The sequence below is a fragment of the Armigeres subalbatus genome, chromosome 2, assembly GCF_024139115.2.
Source record: "Armigeres subalbatus isolate Guangzhou_Male chromosome 2, GZ_Asu_2, whole genome shotgun sequence".
Taxonomy (NCBI): Eukaryota; Metazoa; Arthropoda; class Insecta; order Diptera; family Culicidae; genus Armigeres; species Armigeres subalbatus.
In genome coordinates, this window is record NC_085140.1 from 231,385,271 (window position 1) to 231,406,962 (window position 21,692).

The window sequence follows — 21,692 nt, forward strand, 5'->3', positions numbered from 1 at the left end:
TCCGAGGACGTTCCGACGAAGTTTCAATGAAGACGAATGCCTACGAATTTTCCGATGAATTTTCAAAGTAAGTTCTTAGGAAATCCCTGAGAAGTTTCCAAGGAAACTTTTGAGAATTCTCCGAGGAAGGTCATAAGATTTTTTCTAAAGAGTTTTGAATTTTTACTCGAGGATATGCCGAAGAATTTTCCGAGAAAATTCAAAAGAAATTCTGTAGAATTTTTCGAGTAAATTCCGAAGTATTTTCCGAGGAAACTCCAGAGAATTTTCCGTGGAAATTCCTGGGCAGTTTCAAATAAAACGCCTAAGATTTTTCCGAGGAAACTCATAAGAATTATCCCAGGGAACTCGACACAATTGCACTCAACGGGGAAATTCCGAGAAATTTTCAGAGGAAGTTGCTGAGAAGTTTCCGAGGAAACTCCTAACAGATTGTCGAGAAAATGAAATGAAAAATATTTCAAGAAAATTTCAACAAAAAATCGAGGAAATCACGAAGAATTTTTCGAGGACGTTCCAACAAGGACGTTTAAATGCCAACGAATTTTCCGAAGCAATTTCAAAGAAAGTCCTGGCAATTTTCGAAGGGAACTTCATAGAATTTTCCGAGGAAGGTCATAATAGTTTTCCTAGGGAGTTTCGAAGAGTTTTTCGAGGACATCCCGAAGAATTTTTCGAGATGGTTCCAAAGAAATGCTATAGTTTCCGAGGAAAATCAGAAAAATCAGAAAAGAACCCGAAATCTGAAGAATTTTCCGAGAAAATTCCGTAGACTTTTCCGAGGAAATTTCAAGTAACTTCCAGCGGAAACTCTGAAGAGTCCAAAGAATTTTCCGAGGAAGTTCAGAAAAAAAACTCGGGAAATTAAAAAAAATCCAAGATGATCCTGAAGAATATTCCGAGTACATTCCGAAGAATTAGGAAATACGTAATAACTTTGCATGTAAATTCCGTGGATACTGAGAGAATTCCGTAAAACTTTGCGAGGAAATTCAAAATAATAGTCCAGGGAAATCTAAGAAAAAAATCGAGAAAGTCACGAAGAATTTTTTGAGGACGAGGAAGTTCAATTTTTTTTTAAAAGCAACGACGAATTTTCCGAAGAAATTTCAAAGAAAGTCTTGCGGAAATTCCTGAGAAGTTTTCAAGGAAACTTCTGTAAATTTTCCGAGGAAGTCATAAGAATTTGTCTAGTGAGTTTTGAAGAATTTTTCGAGGATATCCCTAAGATTTTTTCGAGAAAGTTCCGATAATTTTCTGAAGGAATTCAAAATAAAAAACCTGAAATCCGAAGAAATTTACGAGAAAATTCCGAAGACTTTTCCGTGGAAATTTCAAATAACTTTCAACGGAAACTCAGAAGAATTTCGAAGAATTTTCCGAGGAAATTGTAATTGTAATTAATCAGCCGTCACCCTGGTCGACACCGTCCGCCCATCTACATTTAAGTTAGCTGAAGACCTACCAAGTCTTCACCGTTAACATGCGCTAGACCGTATAGTACACCGATTTCCAACCACAAGCAGGCGCTGGGTCTAACAGTCTTACAAATGTCGGATACATTAAAAGAAAAGAGAGTTGTCAGGAAAGGGAAAGATTAGTGGAGAAGAGTTGCGTTTGCTGAAACGAGACAAATGAATTATGATTAGTATGGTAATTGTGCACCGCGGAGTCCTTGGATCCCTAGATCTTCGATTCCACGCCTTTCTGTCAACCGGTATCTGTAACTCCATCTATGTTGGCTGGCGGTATAATCTTTTTGTTCATATGGATGTACACTTTCTTCAAATGCCGATCACCTGTAAAAAAATAATTAAAGGGCTTCCACCATTTGACCTCGTGATTGTCCAAATAACGTTTTTTGTTGACATTGAAGCCACTCAAGAAACATTCCAAACACTGGACAACTGTGCTCCCGAGATACGTTACATTTAGAACAAAATAAAATCAAATCAGTTTCTCGAAAACTATCACCCAATTCCACGCATCGTCTGTTTCTCTGTGATTTAAATATAAAATTACTCGTCACATAACTACCCCATTACTAGTAGAAACTTTTGTCCTTCCTATTATCGTTATTTGTTTTTTTTCAGTCTATATGGTTAATGCAGGTATTTGCGTCTTTCTGTCATAGTCTTGAAAATCAATATAAGAGACACCTTTTCCCAAACTTATCCGTTCCAAATCGTAAGCTCAGGAGAAACGTTCTGCTACAGTGGAGTTCTAGCGAATCTAGCATTCGTTGGTTTTAGCCCCTACGACGATGGACGGGAATACCTGCCGGGTCCGTACCAGATTGTTCGACTTAACATCAATTAAGTTTGTCTATATTAAACACTTATATAATATTCAAATGATTTGACGTAATTTTATCAATTTGGATGAGAGTTGAAACATACTTGAAGCAGCACGTTTCTGAAAGAATCGGCTATCATGTGAATGGAACGTTTCAGCCCCCTACATTATATAATAATGAGTGCTGATAATTCAAGATACTTAAGATCATGAGCAGAACGGAGGTAGGCATAACTTGAAGGGATAAATCATCATCAAGAATTTCGAAGAATTTTCCGAGGAAATTAAAAAATCCCTGGAAGTTAAAAAAAAATCCAAGAAAATCCTAAAGAATGTTCCGAGTTAATTTCCCAAGAATTTTCCAAGAAAATTTGTAATAACATTGCATAGACATTCCAAAGGAATTCTGAAGAATTTTCCGAGTGAATTCCAAAATATTTTCCGAGGAAATTCCGGAGAATTTCCCGTGGAACTTCCTGAGCAGTTTCAGAGAAAACTCGTAAGAATTTCCGGAGTATATTCCGAAGAAATTTGTGAGGAAATTCAAAATAATATTCCAAGAAAATCTAAAAAAAATCTAGAAAATTGCGAAGAATTTTCCGAAGACGTTTAGGTTTCAACGAATTCCAAGTGTTTCGAAGAAATTTATAAGAATGCTCCGAGGAAATTCATAAGAACCTTTCGATGAACTTCCGAAGAATTTTCGAGTAAATTTCGAAGAATTTTCCGAAGTATTTCCAAGAAAAACACAATGAGTTTTGCAAGGTAATCCTGAAGAATCATTCAAGAAAATCCCGAATAACTTTCCGAGGGTTTTCCTGAGAGTTTTCCGAGGTTATTCCGAAAAAAAAAATCCAAGGAAGTTCCGAAGAGATATTTCTAATAATTCATTTAATTTCAGAAAAGAATCCCAAACAGTCATGAAAATTTTCTCGAGAATGAAATGCAATGAAATATAGCCACTCTGATTCACGCCGCCGTCGTCAACGATTTCTGGACCGGCGCACACCTCTACCTGCTGCTGTTTTTCTCGTACCATGATTCTAGTTCCAGTAAAATAACTCTGAAAGTGTAATAGGCCACATTACTTCCCAATATGGACATGAGTACATTAATCGTTTTCCTATTCTTGTGAAGGAACTCCAACTCAATTTCGCGCCACGTAAATGGTGGAACCTTATTTGTTCAAATATTATTTTAATCAAGGCTTAAATATAGAGACTCAAGAAAAACTGGAATATAAATTGCACTAATGTATTTTTTTTAAATTTACACTACTCTATGTCTACAGTTTTATTCGAATGATTTTGTTCTTGTTAACGGAACGGGAAATGTTGTTGATAAAATAAGTAAGTAGTTCGCATCCATATGTGTTCTCTCTTGTGGGACCATGCAAGAATTACGTAAGAAGTAAAAGAATAGCGTTTCTCACGCTCCAATTTAAAAATGATAAAATCTTATAACGGTGGTTTTGGAAATTTCACGAAAAATCTGTAAGAAATTAGTGTGCCATCCTCACTAGCGTCGCATCTACAACTGCCATAGCTATCAACTGTGAGGTTTCTAAGCCAAGTTACCATTTCATGCATCTAAACACATTTTTTTTGGTTTCCGGGAAAGATGAGAAAACTAGTTGTATTTTTACACTAAAAGGCCTGATTTTCAGCTAACAATAATCATGTTCAAAATTCACTCATGATGGTATGTTGTGCATCAACATTAATTATTAGTTGGTTCTTACTCAATAGATTTGATTATGATTCAGAAAATGAATTTTTATTGTTCTAACTGTTTAACTTAACATTTTCTCATTTTTGATTGAAACAATCACTCCTATTTTTCAACAGTATTAAAAACTTCTCTGAGATGATCTAACTTATTGGAAATGCTGGATAATACATTAGAAACGCTAACTTAGTTTCCTCGATTTAATTCAACCTAACACCTTTTTCATGACTTCTCCACTTAGTTTAACCTCAGTCTTTTCATAACAAACACATAAAGACAATGAATAAACCGATGTAATTTAATTTTCCTATTCTCTCCAGCTATCAGAGCTGCTGCCACCGTTGGGTCGTATGGCTTCGAAGATGTCGACCGCTAGTAGCAATGCCGAAGGGACAACCGTCAAGCCTAACTCTGCTCCAGCACCCGCCTCACCATCCGAAGAGGTTGACACGAACATTTCGATTGAGTTAATTACCGAAGACGACGCCGAGGCAGTCCTGAAATTGCTGAAAAAGTTTTTCTTCAAGGTGAGATAACAGACAGATGGATTTTATTCCGTTTTGTGGCATCCACGCTTTCGTTGGCTTCCCACCTGTTCGGGGGGTGGGTATCTGATGCTCGTTAGCAATCTCGTTTGGGACCACAGACAGGATCTCTTATATACCACGCCGAACGGTGCACCGTAAACGATGAAAACGAGATAGTAACTTAGATACATAGGCAGGAATGAGGGAAATCGTAGGATTTCCGCCGAAGACATGGAAAGTGAGATGCTTTCTGAATAATTCATGAGCATGTATCATATTATGCATGCTGAAGAGATTACGACTGGAATAAATTTTACGCTTTGATGGGAAATCTCGGTGGGAAGGTGCTCTCAAGTGGCTGTCACCGCAATGTGATATACGTTCGTACATTGCCGGTGCTCGTGGAACCAGGAACGTAGATACAATTTCAATTAAAGCTAAGATAGCTAAGCGGAGACATTCGAGAATTTTAAATTGGATTTTGTGCTAAATGGCTAACTATAATTAACACCAATTGATATGTGTAGCACTCGCACTCGATCGAACAGACCGGACATCACTCTTGCCTGGAAGGATACTGTAGCTGATTGTTTTTTTGCGGTTTAAATAATGATTCGAAAGGTAAAATGTTTAGGCTCCAGCTAAAAAAATAACACTCCGATTAAACTATCCTTGCTGCGATTGTATCTTTGTTGTTCTGAAATACGTTTTAAAGTAATAAAAAATAAGGAAATAATTACAAACTACGGGAGTTTTTGCTTTCTTCGTACACTATACAGGAAGCTATAGTATTTTTTAGAGGAGATGGATGGTTTTTAGAGTGTGCCAAAACAATGCTGAATTCTTGCAGTCTGAAATCTTTTCTTAGTGTTGGGATATTTCATACTGTATATGAATCATACATCATAAAAGGTCACTTTCATTTTTGAGTTCTTATGAGCAGACAGGTTTTTTATGGCTGATATTTGTGCGGTAGGCATAATAAGAATACAATAGCCGTTCGATAACTGCAATGCATTTTAGGCGTCAAACAGTTATCAGTCATACCAATAATTCATACCAACAAGAAAAAATATATCTTTGTCGTTTTTTTTAACAAACTTACGATCTGTTCGTAAAAAAAACTGTTCTAAAATTGACATTTCAATTGTTCATGGCTCAAATTCATCTGGGGTGTTACTAGGAAGCAAATAAAGCCACTACATGGGAAATAAAGCATGTCCACGTTAAATTTCGGACACTGAGACAACGTCCAACTGATTTGTAGCCATTTTATCTCTTTAGACAAGAAGGAAAACCCCCTGAAAAAATAATATAAAGCGGAGAGATTCAACTGGCGTGTAAATTGATCTCCTCAGTGGTTCGCGAAAATTTAAAAAAATCGCTTTGGATGATGGGTGTCCGAAATTTAACGTGGACAGGCATTAATAAGTAGAGCTCTTGTTAATAAACAGAAAAACAAATAATTTGATGGTGGCAATATAGGGTAAATCACTACTTGGGCCTATGGACCCAATTCCCGGCTCACTGTACATAAAACTTATGATTTATACTACGTATTTGGAAGCCGTAGGTTTATGATTCATAATTTTAAAAATGTCTCCATTTAATCTCGCACAATACTCAATATTTTTCAACCATTTATTTTTATCCTAATTGACCCAATTATAGAAAATAAAAATGTAGATTTCAAACTTTCGCTCTTCGTTGCAACACCACTGAGCCGGAGTGATTCTTTCCACTTTTACTAAACGGTGTTATCGAATAAACACCTACCTACCTGAAAATGGTCACAGTGCTCAATACAACCGTTATTTGAACAACCGTTATTATTATCACCACGCAATAATGCCAAATTCACGCACTTTCATCTTTTCTATTTGTTCGTATCACTAGAACTTTTATAAACTTAGGGACACGGCAGGTATTTCCGTCCATCGTCGTAGGGGCTAAAACCAACGAAAGCAACGTACATTTGCTAGAACTCCACTATAGCAGAACGTTTCTCCTGAGCCTACGATTTGGTACGTATGAGTTTTACAAAAAAAGCGTCTTTTTTATTAGTTTTCGAGACTATGACGAACAGGCGAAAATACCTGCCGTGTCCCTATTAGAATACATTTAAAAACGTATCCTCAAACCGAATAAAAAATCACCTCGGCCTAGGGACGTTCCGAAACTTCCGATATATCGGGATATCGATATTTATGTTTCGATATCCGATATTTTTGTATCGATATTTTGCTTTCAATATATAGGTCATATCGATATTATTGCTTTCCATATCGATATATTGAATCAGATCAAAGTAACACAAGAATAATAATTACATTGTATTTTTTGAAAGAAAATAATTCAAAATGGATCTGTAATGCCGTATTTTTAGTGGTTTAGAGGATTGCGGTAGCGTGGATGGTGTGAGGTGCACACTAAGCAAGGACTTCGCTGTTCGGTAATTATTTTTACAGTTTTAGTTCGGTAAATCATGATTTTACTGAGATAATTGTAAAGCTACTGTCAAAATTGATATTTTTACCGATGACTCAGTAAATGGAAAAAAAATATTACTGTACACCGTGAAGAAATTACTGACTCTTTCGGCAATTCATTAGTTTATAGGCTGTTCGGTAATAAAATACTGTACTGACAGTAAAACATATAACTTTACCGATTATTTCATCAAATATACTTAAAAAATTACCGGAGACAACTGTTAACAAACAATTGAAACTAAATAGAAAAGAAACAGACGCCATTTGAATTACTCTTCGATTCGCGATTTTGCTTCAAGGAGATTTTGTGAGTTCACAAATTTTAGTTTTTTTTAATCATTTGCATGGGGTGTGATAAGCATTGTGGTCTCATATTGTTTTAAACGATGCAATTCTTTTTGTGCCGGCGTTCACAAGTTATTTTGTCCAAACAAACTATTTTGCTGTTAGACTTCACGGTTCGGCTTGTGTTCTGCTAGAATCCATTCTAGTCGTGAAGTCCACTGATGAATATAGTTTTGTTGACCGCCAGTATAACAAGAAAAGCATTGTTCAAAAATTGCATATGGGAACAGTATGCTTGAGACTGCAACTGAAAATATAAATAATCAATTAAACTGATGCGTTGGAGGAAAAACTTTCAGTGAAAACAAATTGAAAATGAGGCAAGAAAATATAACAAAAATATCGAAAATAAGAATGCATAATTCCAATTGATGTTTGGAGAGCAAAAAGAAAAACATGATTTCTTAAATATTACAGTGTATTTTTTGTCTTTCTTTTTACATTCTTTTCTCTTTTCCAAAAAAAAATATTCTTTAAACTATTTACTGATCGATCCGTAAAATCAATAAAATTTTACCGAAAGAAATGTTAATGTTTTACCGACGTCCTGTAATTTTATTGACATATCGGTTAGTAAAATTACTGATAACATCGTCAATTTTTTACCGAACAAACTGCAATTTTTGACAGTTCAGATTGATTTTTATTTACTGGGCATTCGGTAATCATAAAAATTACCGGGCTCATTACCGAGCGTTCAGCTGTTTGAAAACCCGGTAAAATTTTACCGACTCCAGTGATCTGAGTTTACTGTGTGTGTGCTGCCATCACAAATAGTTTTGGCAATTCGACACTATGCATTAACGCGCCTTTGAGCAAAATCTGTCATGCTGCTGGTCCTTGAATCCTTATGCGAATGACATAGTTACATAGTTGAGGTGCTCCTATGATAAATAAACTTTAGAAATTAGGAAAAGATTTGTGGAAATGAAGATTAGGAAAACATATGAATATTTCCTTTAAAATAATGCCTTCTATGGGTTTTCTGATGAAAATTATGATTTTTTCCGGATGAAACTTTTTGCGTAAATTTTGAAGAATGCCCGAGAAAATCGAAGTGAATTTCTTGCCAAAGTTCGAAAAAAAATTATTTGAAGCAAAAAGATAATTCCTCGTGAAGTTTTTAGTAAAACATATTTCAATGGAATGAATTGAAAGTTCTGACTTTTCTTTGATAATCTTAATCTATATATATAAAAACCAATCTATGTATGTATGTTCGCTAACTACTTCTGAACCACTTGGCCGAATCCACCCAAATTTGGTACACACGTTCTCTATCCTCAGGGGAAGTTAACAAAGGGGGTGGGAGGGTCATTTAGGAAAGGGGAGGGTTTTGTTTAGAAAACGAACAATTATGTGTAACTTTCATCTCCCAGGACCGATTTCAACCAAATTTTGTACACATATTCACTATAAGGAAACAATCATATGAGAGATTTTGGGAAAGGGGAGGGGTCTGGAGGAGGGTATTGTTCAGAAAACGGGTAATTTAGAGTAAATTCTGAACCCCTGCACCGATTTCAACCAAATTTGATACACACATTCTCTACCCTAAAGAAAAGATAACAAAGGGGGTGGGGCGGTCATTGTAAAAAAAGGGAGGGTATGGGGGGGAGGGGTTGTCTTTATAAAACGAGCAATTCAGTGTTACTCCCAACTTCCAGTACCCATATCAACCAAATATTGTACACATATTCACTAAGAGAAGTCGATCACATGGAAGTGTAATTTGGGAAAAAGAGGAGGGTCTGGGGGAGGGTATTGTTCAGAAAACAGGCAATTCAGTGTTTCTTTTGAATCCCTGGACCGCTTTCATCCAAATTTGGTACACACATTCTCTATCCTAAGGAGAAAATAACAAAGGGTGGGATGATCATTGGGAAAAGGGAGGGTAAGGGGAAGGGTTGTCTTTAGAAAAGAGCAATTCAGTGTAACACCCAACTCCCAGGACCGATTTCAGCCAAATTTGGTGCACACATTTTCTATCCTAAGGAGAAGATAACAAAGAAGGTGGGAGGGTCATTTTGGAAAAAGGGAAGTTATGGGGAAGGGTTGTCTTTAAAAATGAGCAATTCAGTGTAACTCCCAGGATAAATTTCAACCAGATTTGGTACACTTATTCTCTATTTTTGGAAGATGTTTATTGAAAAGGTGGAAGGGCCAAACAAAGATATAAAAATATATTGATACAAAGGTTCAATTCTATGACCGGTAGATCTACCTCTGTGGGTTTCGTGCTACAGCATTGGACATTTTAATTCTATAATTTACTTTTCAGTCCCTAGCAAAGCCGGATACATATAGCTATTAGCTATCTATATATCTCGGATACTTATTCAACGTATGTGACGTATGTGATTTTGTAAACAAAAATTTAAACGTTGATTTCTGCAATCTGATAGCACTCCCACGCAAACTATCGCCACATACAGGTAGGGAAGGTTTCGGCTACATGTTCGTTGTGTTGGTTTGCGTGGAGTGTCATCATATTTGACAAATCGACGTATGCATCTTTGTTTACAAAATCACATACGTCGTTTTGAATAAGTTGCCGAGATATATAAAACTCAATGTTTGTATGTTTGTGTGTATGCTCCAGCCTAACTTCTGAACCCATTATTGTATTGTTTAGTTATCGATCAATTCAACCATTTATCGAAATCATGGTTTGCCCAACGTGAAAAGCAATGATTAATGTGTTTCCTTCTGGATGGTGAATGTGATCCCTTCTTTAAAAATAGACGTTTGCCCGGAATAAGGCATCGGTGGATGTTTTTCCTTCTTTAGAAATTGACGTTTGCCCGGAATATGGCGATTATGGGTTTGCTCCCTTCTTCAAAATCAGTCAATGTTTTCAAATGAAATCTGCCTTCTTTTGATCAAATGATGAAGTATCGATAAGAAAACGCAATTATCCTGTTGACCAATTGGTTTATTCATTTTCCGATTGTGAAAAAAAAAACTGCGAATCAAACTGGCAATTCCGAGCAAGGCCGGGTACATAAAGCTAGTTGAATTTAAACTTTAAAAAACTTACTGGGAATTTCTGAAGAGAGAACTTCTATTTGTCAAGAATCAGAATAATTCAAGGAGAAATACAGAAATAATGTCATTGGTATTTCAGCAAATTTCTCGAAACTTCAGTTGAGCGAACGGAAAATAGTGAGGTTAGTATCATGCTGAAAACGCCGTTACTACCGGTTAAAACTACGACGAAAGCCGCTGCCGATGATTGTAGGACTGACACACTATAGAAGCAAATTGGATTAAGATATAGAAAAAAAATCTAATAACTGTTGAGAAGAGGTAATACGGTAATGGGTCTACAGTAGCCTTGCTAGCAAAAGCGTAGGATTGCCAATCCGGAGATGGCGAGTTCGATTCTCGGTCCGGTCTAGGATGTTTTCGGGTTGGAAACTTTCTCGACACCCTGGGCATAGTGTATCCTTGTACTTGCGCCACAAGATACATACTCATGCAATGGTGGGCATAGAAAAGCTTTCAATTAATAACTGAGGAAATGCTAATAGATTACTAAGTTGAAAAGCAGGCCAAGTTCCAGTTGGAATGTAGAGCCATTGAAGAACAAGAAGAAGATAACGGTAATACGATAGTAATTGGATAAATACAACAAATATATTCTAAATATGTTCATTTTTGAAATATCATATGATTTTTCGATATATCGATATTTTCATTTCAATATATCGATGATATCGATACTTGGATTCGATTGTCGTCCTACCTCGGTCCAAGAACTTCTAGCCGCTCCGTGCTGCCAAAAAGCCAGGAGCCTTTTTTAGTATGAAAATAATCATTCATCGTTAATAGGAAGACTGTCTAATACGTTGACGCTATCATGTTATTTACAATTCTCTCGATTTCAAAAAGTGAAAACAATATTGTTTTTAAGTATTTTGATATTTGAAAAGGAATTTGGATGAGTAAATATATCTTCTCAACCAAATAAAAATGATAATGAATAATACCATCTGGCATCACGTTGTTGTGAAATGTGCCAGAGCGTTAATGAATAAAGCTTCCAATGAATGATTAAATTGGTAATGATTAAATCATTTAACTCTATGATTAACGATTATGATTGATGATTTATTCATTTTTGACAATGATTAAAGATTATGATTAAAGAATCATATATTTTTTACGATGATTAACGATTATGATTAATGAATAAAACGTTTCAAGTATGATTCACGATTACCGATCGTGATTAAATGTTGACAGAATATGTGTATGATTAATGACTAATGATCGATATGATTAATGAATAGTGATAATGAATAATCAAATTGAATGATTTGCATAGTGATCAATAGTCAAGAAACCTTTCTTTCAAATTGGGTTATTGAAAGGTATAACATTATATGATTATGATTAAAGAATAATGAATAAAAGCAATGTATGCAATGATTAAAATTGGTGATTAATGAATAAACTCAAAACAATTATGAATATGATTAGTGATTAATGATTGAATGTAAAATTTTATGATTGACGATTAGTGACTAATGATTAAATTATATTTTTTGGATGATTATGATTCATGAATAATGATTAAATAACCCATTATTCATTAATCATGATTAAATCTATGATTAATCATTAATGCTCTGAAATGTGCATATTTTTGTTTACGTCGAATTTTCTACCGTCCCGAGGGAAAGAATGAGAATAAGATGTTAAGAGATTGAGTAAAATATTGCGTATGCCGAAGAGACTTGGGGTATGCTGGAAAAACCATCGCTGAGACTGAAATGCGCGCTGCACCTTGTTAATTAAAAGTAAAAAAATCGATGTTTAGATCGAATAGCTATTTTTTCAACAAAGGTGGACCCCATTGCAGTATTACACGGCCCACAAAATTCAGGAAAAGTTGCTCCTTGTCACAAATATCAATTAAATAATGAAGTCGTACGCATGTTGGGCCGGGAATGGGGTAAGAAACTCTAGTTGCCACTGCCTTATAAAGGGTTAAAAGAAATTTATCATGAAGTATAGCCGAATTCCGAGTTAGTTCTTTATCATGACAGCTTGCGAAAAAAAAAACACTCGCGGTATGCTACAGTTGTCGCATACATTAGTTGGATAATGACGAAGACGCAGATAGCGGTGCTGAATAGGGGATGGATTGGTTGAAACCAACCAAGAGGGATACCCGCCTAACCAAGCTAGAGTCAAAGCAACGGAATCTCGCTAAAAACGAGTCATGAGATGCAAGATCTTATTGTTTTGCCTAGGCAATTGCACTTAACTGCACACGAAAAAGTACTCGTGCGGGAAAAGGAGGTGTAAACAGCACCACCTGCTCCAAGATGTCGACAGAGGACCAACCATGGAACAATAGTCAGGCTGTTTTCAAATATCTACAGTCGTTTCGTGGTAAGCCAGAAGTTAAGCCACTACTTACAAGTTGCTATGAACACACGACGACATCAGGTGATTACATTAATATGGTAGACACTGATTTGAAAAGACTTCAAAATAATCGGCAAGGTCTCGTGAAGGAAGCAGATCATAGTCTTCTTTGATGCCGTATTCGGTTCCGGAAGTAATAGAAGACTTGAGGAAGGTTTTTGATAATCCCGAAAAGCTTTTAAAACACTACTGGCTACAAAATTGTGAGTAAAGAACATCCTGGAGCAGACAACAAAAATGATCGGAGAACGCTATGAACCTGGGTCAAACACGATGGCGTATCGTTTCCAGAAAGCTATCCAATATCCTTTATATTAATGTTGTTGTTTAAGAGATGGTTTTCAAATGATTTACGACTACGAGGTGAAGTTCAACAGCAGATTGAAGGATATGTACCATGGGTATGCATATCTGAAGAAGAATTGCAGGCGTTTGAAGAAGATATTTCCAATGTACCACCCGCTAAAAAAACTGTGGTTCTCAATCCAAAGAAACTAAATAAAATGCGCCTGATATGGGACGCTGGGGGACTACTAGAGGTGTATCTCTTAATTCGAATCTCTTGAAGGGGCCCGATCCTCTCACGTCATTGTTAGCGGTTATAAGCAAGTTCCGTCAACTTCCGTAGCAATTGGTGGTGACATACGCGAAATATGCTGCAAGCTACGTATTAGGGATGAAAATAAACATTCCTATTTCACTTCGGTCCTACACCTCCGGATGTGTATATTATGGGCGTGAAAACCTGTAGAGCCTTATTTCAACATTCTGCACAATTTCCGGATGCTACATCAGCCACAGCATTAATCATGGATCGAGCGTATTTTTGATAAACTAAATTCAAGGAGGTTCTAAGCATAACAAAAAGGAATGTTTATCAATTCCAATGTGGGGTTACTAGTCAGAAAATGGTCATGGAATTCAACTACGGTGTACAATGGTTTAGATGAGGAAAAATCGACTGATCTGGTAGGTACAATTTTATTTAGAGAAAGTAACCGAGTGCAGCTTTCATTCAGACATCTCAGATTCGGACAGCCTCTTTTTAACTGTGCCAAATAGGATTGTCGTTTTGCCAGATTTGGACTGGTTAGAATTTGTTTCACCCGCTGACGAACAAAATGTGAGTAGGATCAACAAATCGATAAAGCATAGTAAACCCGAGCAGGAGCGACGACCTCGATAACAGAAATTGGTATGATTTAGCCTTGCATAAGAGGTAAAATACCAAAAAATAATACCAAAAACTTATTTACAGAATACTTGAGGCATACCATGTTTAGGTATTTCAATACCAAACGAATAATAATTGGTTATGAATTTCGTATTGAAATTCAATTTAATAACTGAGTTTGTTATGGCTTAAGTATTCTGCATATTAGTTTTTGGTATTATTCCTTTGGTATTTTACCTCTTATGCAGGGCTAGTTCATAACAGAGTATGGTATCAATAACAGAATTAAGTATTATTTAGCCAATATTTCCTGCTCGGGAAATGCTACCTTTTGTGAGCATAGTCCAAAGTGACTGCTTTGAAGCAGCTCCCGTTGCCACACCTTGAACTGCAAGCGGCGGTATTGGGTTCACTGTTAGCACACACAATGAAGAATATCCTATAGTAGCTAGAACTCACCAAAACTTTTTATTTGGACTAATTCCGAACTGTTCTTTCCTGGGTGACATCTGATCAAAAGCGTTATAGCGTTAAAGTGTTATATCTATGGTTATAGACGCATTTCGCGTCAACTCGAATGAGTATTGGTAAGATAATGAAACTTTCAGTTTGTAGTTTCGTAACGCTATATTGGGATCGGGAGATCATAACGGATAGATTCATGCCAATCGGCTCGATGTTATCGTCAACGATAAAAGGATGAAACAGGTAACCTTCATCGATATTGCTACTGCTAGAGCATAATGTTCAAACAACATTCTCTAGTAAGATAACGAAGTACACGACTTGACGGAGTTGAAGCAGATGAGGCAGCTGGAGGACATGCTTCTGGTAGTTATTTCTGCAACCAGAATCGTCCCGAAATCTCTTCTGAGATCCTTAAGAGAGCTGGAACTATCTCATAACCCCTATAGAATTCATGAAACAGTAATTCTTGGAACTTGAAGCATTGTAAGAAGGTTCCTGAACCCTCCCTTCTTTTTCGAGATTTCAATTTTGTATTTTTTGATTTCCCTAAAATTTCGCATATACATTCTTTGTGATCAAAAACCATAATTTGCATCATTGGTTTGCCATTTTGACTCTAGTCTAACTTTTGACAAGGGCCTAAGCAAAAACACCTTGAACCCTTTCAAAAAAATATAACTTGAAAATGGCTTATCCGATCGTTTTGGTGTCTTCGGCAATGTTTTAGGTAATCATTGGGGCGATGTGAAAAAAATATACACTAAGAAAAAAAAATGATTTTCTCAAAAACGAATTTTCCATATTTTTTTTATATGTTGTAGCAGATAATTTATGTACTTTTTTGCACTATGGGTCATAATGGAGAAATGGTTAAATCGAATCGAAAAGCATTCGAAAATAACTGAAAATTTAAAAAATCGGTGTATTTTATCTTCTTCTTCTTCTTATTGGCATTACATCCCCACACTGGGACGGAGCCGCCTCGCAGCTTAGTATTCATTAAGCACTTTCACAGTTGTTAACCATTTTTGTCTTCTTGCATGAGACTAACACGATGATACTTTTATGCCCAGGGAAGTCGAGATAATTTTCAATCCTGGACCGGCACCGGGAATCGAACCCAGCCACCCTCAGCATGGTCTTGCTTTGTAGCCGCGCGTCTTACCTCACGGCTAAGGAGGGCCCCTATTTTATCTTACAAACGCTGTATCTCAGAAACGGGAGCACTTAGAAAAAAATTACAGTACACCGTTTCCATTGAAGATTTTATGTTCTTTCATAAAATCGAGTCGATAAAAACATAAAAAAAAATTTCGTCCGTTTTGAAAATCCAACCTATTTGAAAAAAAAACTAACTTTTTTGTTCATCATTTTTTTTTAAGTGTTTTATGGTATTTTTGCTTAGGCCCTTGTCAAAAGCTGGGCTAGACCAATGATGCAAATTATGTTTTTTGATAACAAAGAATGTATTTGCAAAATTTCAGAGAAATAAAAAACAAAAATAAATCGACCCTAGATTTCACAGAGAATTGCTCTATCATAATAATAATATGAAGGCAACACAGACCAGGCTGGGTCACTTTACTAAAAATATTGTAGTACAATAATGTTGGGTAGTTTCAGCATTCGTGTTTTGTTGTATTTGCGCAATATTTTAATATAAAAGCTTCTTTCAGTTAATGTTTTTAGTTTGGTAAGCTAATTCTGGCCAATAGTTCATGCACAGAAAAAATAATGAAAAGTAATCAGCGCGTAAATAATGAAGACGTGGAAAATTACAGTATTCTGGGCGTACATGGATCATTTCCAACTAGTTCGCCCTAAATGTATGCAATTTACATAGCATTATGACACTTATTCGTATAAAAGTGACATAATGTAATACAAATTGCATACATTCAGGTGATATCGTTTAAATTTACGCTCTTTTTGACATTACTTTGTGCATTACTTTCGTGTAAATTTCAACAACTTTTTCTATCTGTGTGGGCAGCCAAAGTAGTGACAAAGTAGTTACTAATAAGCTATTTAATAATTTTAATTAAAGTTGAAGCAATTTTATTAAGCCCATCTTTGTTTTATCTAATGTTTCAGGATGAACCGTTGAACACATTCGTCAACTTAGGAGAATGCAAAGAACTGGAGAAATATTCTACCAAGAACATCCACGAACATTGCTCATACAAGGCCGTAAATGGGCGAGGTGAAATTGTTGGAGTAAACATCAATGGATTAATTCATAAGCCGGTAATATTGTGCTAAATAGCTTTAAACTCATGATTCACTTAATTTTTCTCAATGTTAAACACTGTCTATAATCAATGTCAAACACTGTCCATTGCAGCAAGCAACCGATGAGCCTCCCGCAAAACTAGCCGATGGTTGCCAGCACCCCAAGTTTAAGAAGATTATGGCTCTGATGGACTACGTAGATGAACAATTCAACATATTCGATTTGTATCCCGATGTCGATCAAATGTTGGATATAAAAATCATGTCGGTGGATAACCGCTACCGTGGCTTGGGAATTGCCGGAAAGCTCACTGACCGCACTATGCAGTACGTCAAGGATAACAATATCAAACTGATCCACGTTTTATGCAGTAGCCATTTTTCCGCACGGGTGATGGAAAAGATGAGCTTCGAAGAAGTTTACAAACTACCGTATAGTGATTACCTAGTCAACGGAGAGCAGATATTCGATCCGGAGAAGCCACACTCCGCTATTCGAATCTTAACTAAAAGACTGGCCTGAAGTAGTCGATCGGAGCGTGACTACTAGGAACAGAACGATTGATGATATTTGCTGAAGTCAGTTCATGTAATTTCATGATTTTATGTCCCGTACTGCACAATTTTTGGTCCGATGTAAGAAGTAGCATTAGTTAGTAGTTATAATAGCTAAGCTTTTAGGCATTGTCAATTAACGTTGTTTGACAAACATATTCCTTATTTTGAAAAGTGGAAAAGCACGCAATCTTTGAAAGATTTTAGTGATATTTTGAAATACAGTGCAAATACTGTGTCGCACCATTGACATTGTATATCCGTACTATTGCAATAAAAGATTGTTTGACATTTAATTAAATTATACTTCGATGTAAGCACAAATAATTTATGTGAAATAAATGTAACAAAATGTTTCAGGGAAGATTCGTTTTTAATCCGATGGCATAGTAGTAGTTCTTGACCAGATCATCTAAATACGTCTTTGTGCATCATGTTTTTTTACTTTTATTTAAGTGATCTTTGTGCAACATAGAAAAATGTGATGTACTGTATCTGGTCGCTGGAATGTGTATGTTTGGACCAAGGAGTGTAATTGTCGCTGAAAAATACAAAAAACAAGCAACAAAAGAGAATAGCGATAAGTCTTTGTCTTCATTTGCAGATGATAAAGATAATGTTGCGTTCCATTTTATCTGCAACAAATATGAAGAAGTAATTGTTGTGAAATTTTTGAACTGCGATAATTTGTATAAATAAAACACGAATCATGTTTGATAAATGATACTTTTTACCTTACCCTTTTACATTATTTTATTATTTATTCAGACTAAGGCCAAAGTGGCCTGTGCGGTATATAAGAGTCTTCTCCATTCGGCTCGGTCCATGGCTACACGTCGCCAACCACGCAGTCTACGGAGGGTCCGCAAGTCATCTTCCACCTGATCGATCCACCTTGCCCGCTGCGCACCTCGCCTTCTTGTGCCCGTCGGATCGTTGTCGAGAACCATTTTCACCGGGTTACTGTCCGATATTCTGGCTACGTGCCCGGCCCACCGCAGTCGTCCGATTTTCGCGGTGTGAGCGATGGATGGTTCTCCCAGCAGCTCATGCAACTCGTGGTTCATTCGCCTCCTTCACGTACCGTCCGCCATCTGCACCCCACCATAGATGGTACGCAGCACTTTCCTTTCAAAAACTCAAAGTGCGCGTTGGTCCTCCACGAGCATCGTCCAGGTCTCGTGTCCGTAGAGGACTTCCGGTCTAATGAGCGTTTTGTAGATTGTCAGTTTGGTACGGCGGCGAACTCCGAATTTCTCTGCTGGTATCATTTTCGGCACTCACCAGTGAGTCCAAGTACACACATTCTTCTACCACCTCGATTTCGTCACCACCGATGCAAACTCGCGGTTGGTGGCTCACATTGTCTTCTCTTGAACCTCTTCCTATCATGTACTTCGTCTTCGACGTGTTGATGACTAGTCCGATTCGCTTGGCTTCCCTCTTCAGTCTGATGTAGGCTTCCTCCATCTTCTCAAAGTTACGTGCCATAATATCTATATCGTCGGCGAAGCCAAATAGCTGGATGGACTTATTGACCCCTTCCAAAGCGATGTTAAATAGCAGACACGAAAGACCATCACCTTGCCGTAACCCTCTGCGGGTTTCGAAGGGACTCGAGAATGCCCCTGAAACTCGAACTACGCACATCACCCGATCCATCGTCGCTTTGATCAACCGTGTCAGTTTATCCGGAAATCCGTGTTCGTGCATTAGCTGCCATAGCTGGTCCCGATCGATTGTATCATATGCGGCCTTGAAGGCGATGAATAGATGATGTGTGGGGACGTTGTATTCGCGGCATTTCTGCAGTACTTGGCGAATGGCGAACACCTGGTCCGTGGTGGAGCGTTCGCCCATAAAATCCGCCTGGTACTGCCCCACGAACTCCTTTGCAATTGGTGCTAGTCGACGGCATAAAATTTGGGAGAGTACCTTGTAGGCGGTGTTCAGCAATGTGATTGCGCGGTAGTTGCTACAATCCAGCTTATCGCCCTTTTTGTAGATGGGACACACGACACCTTCCATCCACTCCTGCGGCAAAACTTCCTCCTCCCAAATTTTGGTAATGACCCAGTGCAGTGCTCTAGCCTCGTTCGCCCTCGTGCGGTGTTGCGGTAAGTGCGGACGTTCGTGATGTCGGAGAAGAATTTACCGTCGATTAGAACGTGGTCGATTTGGTTTTCCGTTTCTTGGTTTGGTGATCTCCATGTGGCCTTGTGGATATTTTGGGGGAAAAAGAAGGTGCTTCGGGCTACCATTCCGCGGGAGGCTGCGACGTTTATGCATCGTTGGCTGTTGTCATTCGATACGGTGTGCAGACTATCCGGTCCGATGACCGGTCTATACATTTCCTCCCTTCCTACCTGTGCGTTCATGTCACCGATGACGATTTTGACGTCCCGCAGTGAGCATCCATCGTATGTCTGCTCCAGCTGTGCGTAGAACACTTCTTTCTGGTCGTCGGGTCTCCCTTCGGCAGTGCATGTTGATGATGCTATAGTTGAAGAAACGGCCTTTAATCCTCAGCTTGCACATCCTTGCGTTGATTGGCTGCCACCCAATTACACGATGGCGTATCTTACACAGTACTATGAAGCCGGTTCCCAGCAAGCCGGATGGTGGGATAGTTTTGGTTAGAGCTTCAATAGGGTTTCTTATCCCATTCCCGACAACCCTATATGCGCACAGCTGGATTTGATATATATTCATGATAGGAAACAACTTTTCCTGTATCGAGACGAGCCAGCCGTGGGCTGAAAGTCTCGCTAGTAAAGGCATAAAAAAACTTTTCTTGAGTTTTGTGGGCCGTGTAGGGTGAATGTTGTATTTTGGACATCTGAATATATATATTTTGGTCTTTTGACTATGTTTTGCGTGATTTTCTACTGACCTTTCTTTAAATAAATAGGAATTATGTGTCTGTTTTGCCTCGTTCATTATTACATTTGGAACCATACTTATGCAACAAAATAAACAAAATTTAGCCAAATGTCCAGAATATATTCCAATATCCAAAATACCATCGTTACCCTAATACTCCAATGGGGCCTACTTCTGCTTCGAAATAGCTGCCATTGCTGAACATCGTAGCAAAAAGCTATTTAATGATTTAAAACACCAAGGTGTAGCAATACTTAATTAAATACGATAGGAGTCAAAAAAGATAAAGTAGAATTTCGAAAAAAATCCACAGCGATATATGGGATGCTATTCTCTAAATAATTCAAAAAATTTCATAATGATATGTATTTGAAATTTTTTTTTTAGCTTCGAGTTAGACTTTTGATTATCTACATTGTAAATATATTTATTTGATTGTTCATGATAATAAATGTTTTTCTCGAATTGATCCCGGAAAAGGTAGGGTAAACGATTCGATAGATGAGGGTGTTCCTATTGTTGCGGTACTATAGTTTTAAAAGAAAATACGAATTTAACGCAGCAACCCGCATTGTCAGTCAATTAGTTGACAAATCACAACACGAAAGAAAAGAAAACGGCTTTCGAATTCCCTCAATATCGCTAATGTATTACTAAAAACCTTATTTTTGTTTTACCTTTGCACCAATAGTTACGATAGTATTCCAATAGTTGCGAATACCGTATGAAACCAATTCGCAACTATAGGAATATGAATTACAAAACACCACAACTATTGGAACAAAGCACCAATTATTGGAAGAACGTTTTTAGGAAGCAAAACTGGATTCTGTTGCAACGACTCTTCGTGCAAGGAAAAATTAAAGAGCTTTCGGATACACCATCAAGGTAAGCAAAATGAAGTATAAATTTGGTAGAATCGATCAAATAACATTGGAAGGTGCTTAGCTTCTCCACTATTGGATCTTTCGCCCTACTATTTTTTATGTTTATTGGATTTTTAATTTCGTGCGATAAAGCATCTAAAAAAAATTTAAAATTATTTTGAATTCCGTTGGCTATACCATGCCGTGGTAATTTTTTGTGATTTCTCTGATGACAGCATTCATCCGGTTCTCCTAGCCCATTTCCGGCATAAGCAATTTTCACTCAATCTCTCAACATCTCAACATGCGACGTAAACAAAAATATGAACATGCCACGACAACGTGATGCTAGATGGTATTTTTTATAATAATTTTTATTTGTTGGAAAAGATACATTGAATCATTGAAATTCCATCTAAACACTTCAATTTAATATTAGTTCAAATGAACATTACTTTCCGGTCTAGGTCTACGGTGCCGGTATATGTAATGGTTAATTGTCTCGACTTCCTTGGGCATACAAGTATCTTCGCATTAGTCTTATGATATACGAATGCAAAAATGGTAACTGGCTTAGAAACCTCGTGGTTAATAACTGCGGAAGTGCTAAATGAAGACTAAGCAGCGAGGTAGCAATGTCCCAGTGGGGGATCTAATGCCAAAAAGAAGAAGAAGAATACAAATATTG

The 21,692-nt window shown here is 37.2% G+C and overlaps 1 protein-coding gene across 4 annotated transcripts in view; it reads left to right on the top strand.

Annotated features, from left to right (window-relative positions):
* Positions 1-17,614, top strand: part of LOC134211876 (arylalkylamine N-acetyltransferase 1) — a 105,598-nt gene extending 87,984 nt beyond the window's left edge. For all 4 annotated transcript variants that reach the window (XM_062689234.1, XM_062689235.1, XM_062689233.1 and 1 more), the window contains 3 exons: positions 4,344-4,550; positions 16,563-16,715; positions 16,813-17,614. In XM_062689234.1, coding sequence (XP_062545218.1) covers positions 4,344-4,550; positions 16,563-16,715; positions 16,813-17,223 — 771 coding nt within the window. In that variant the 3' untranslated portion in view covers positions 17,224-17,614. The remainder of the gene's footprint in view (positions 1-4,343; positions 4,551-16,562; positions 16,716-16,812) is intronic.
* The last annotated feature ends 4,078 nt before the right edge of the window (positions 17,615-21,692 follow it).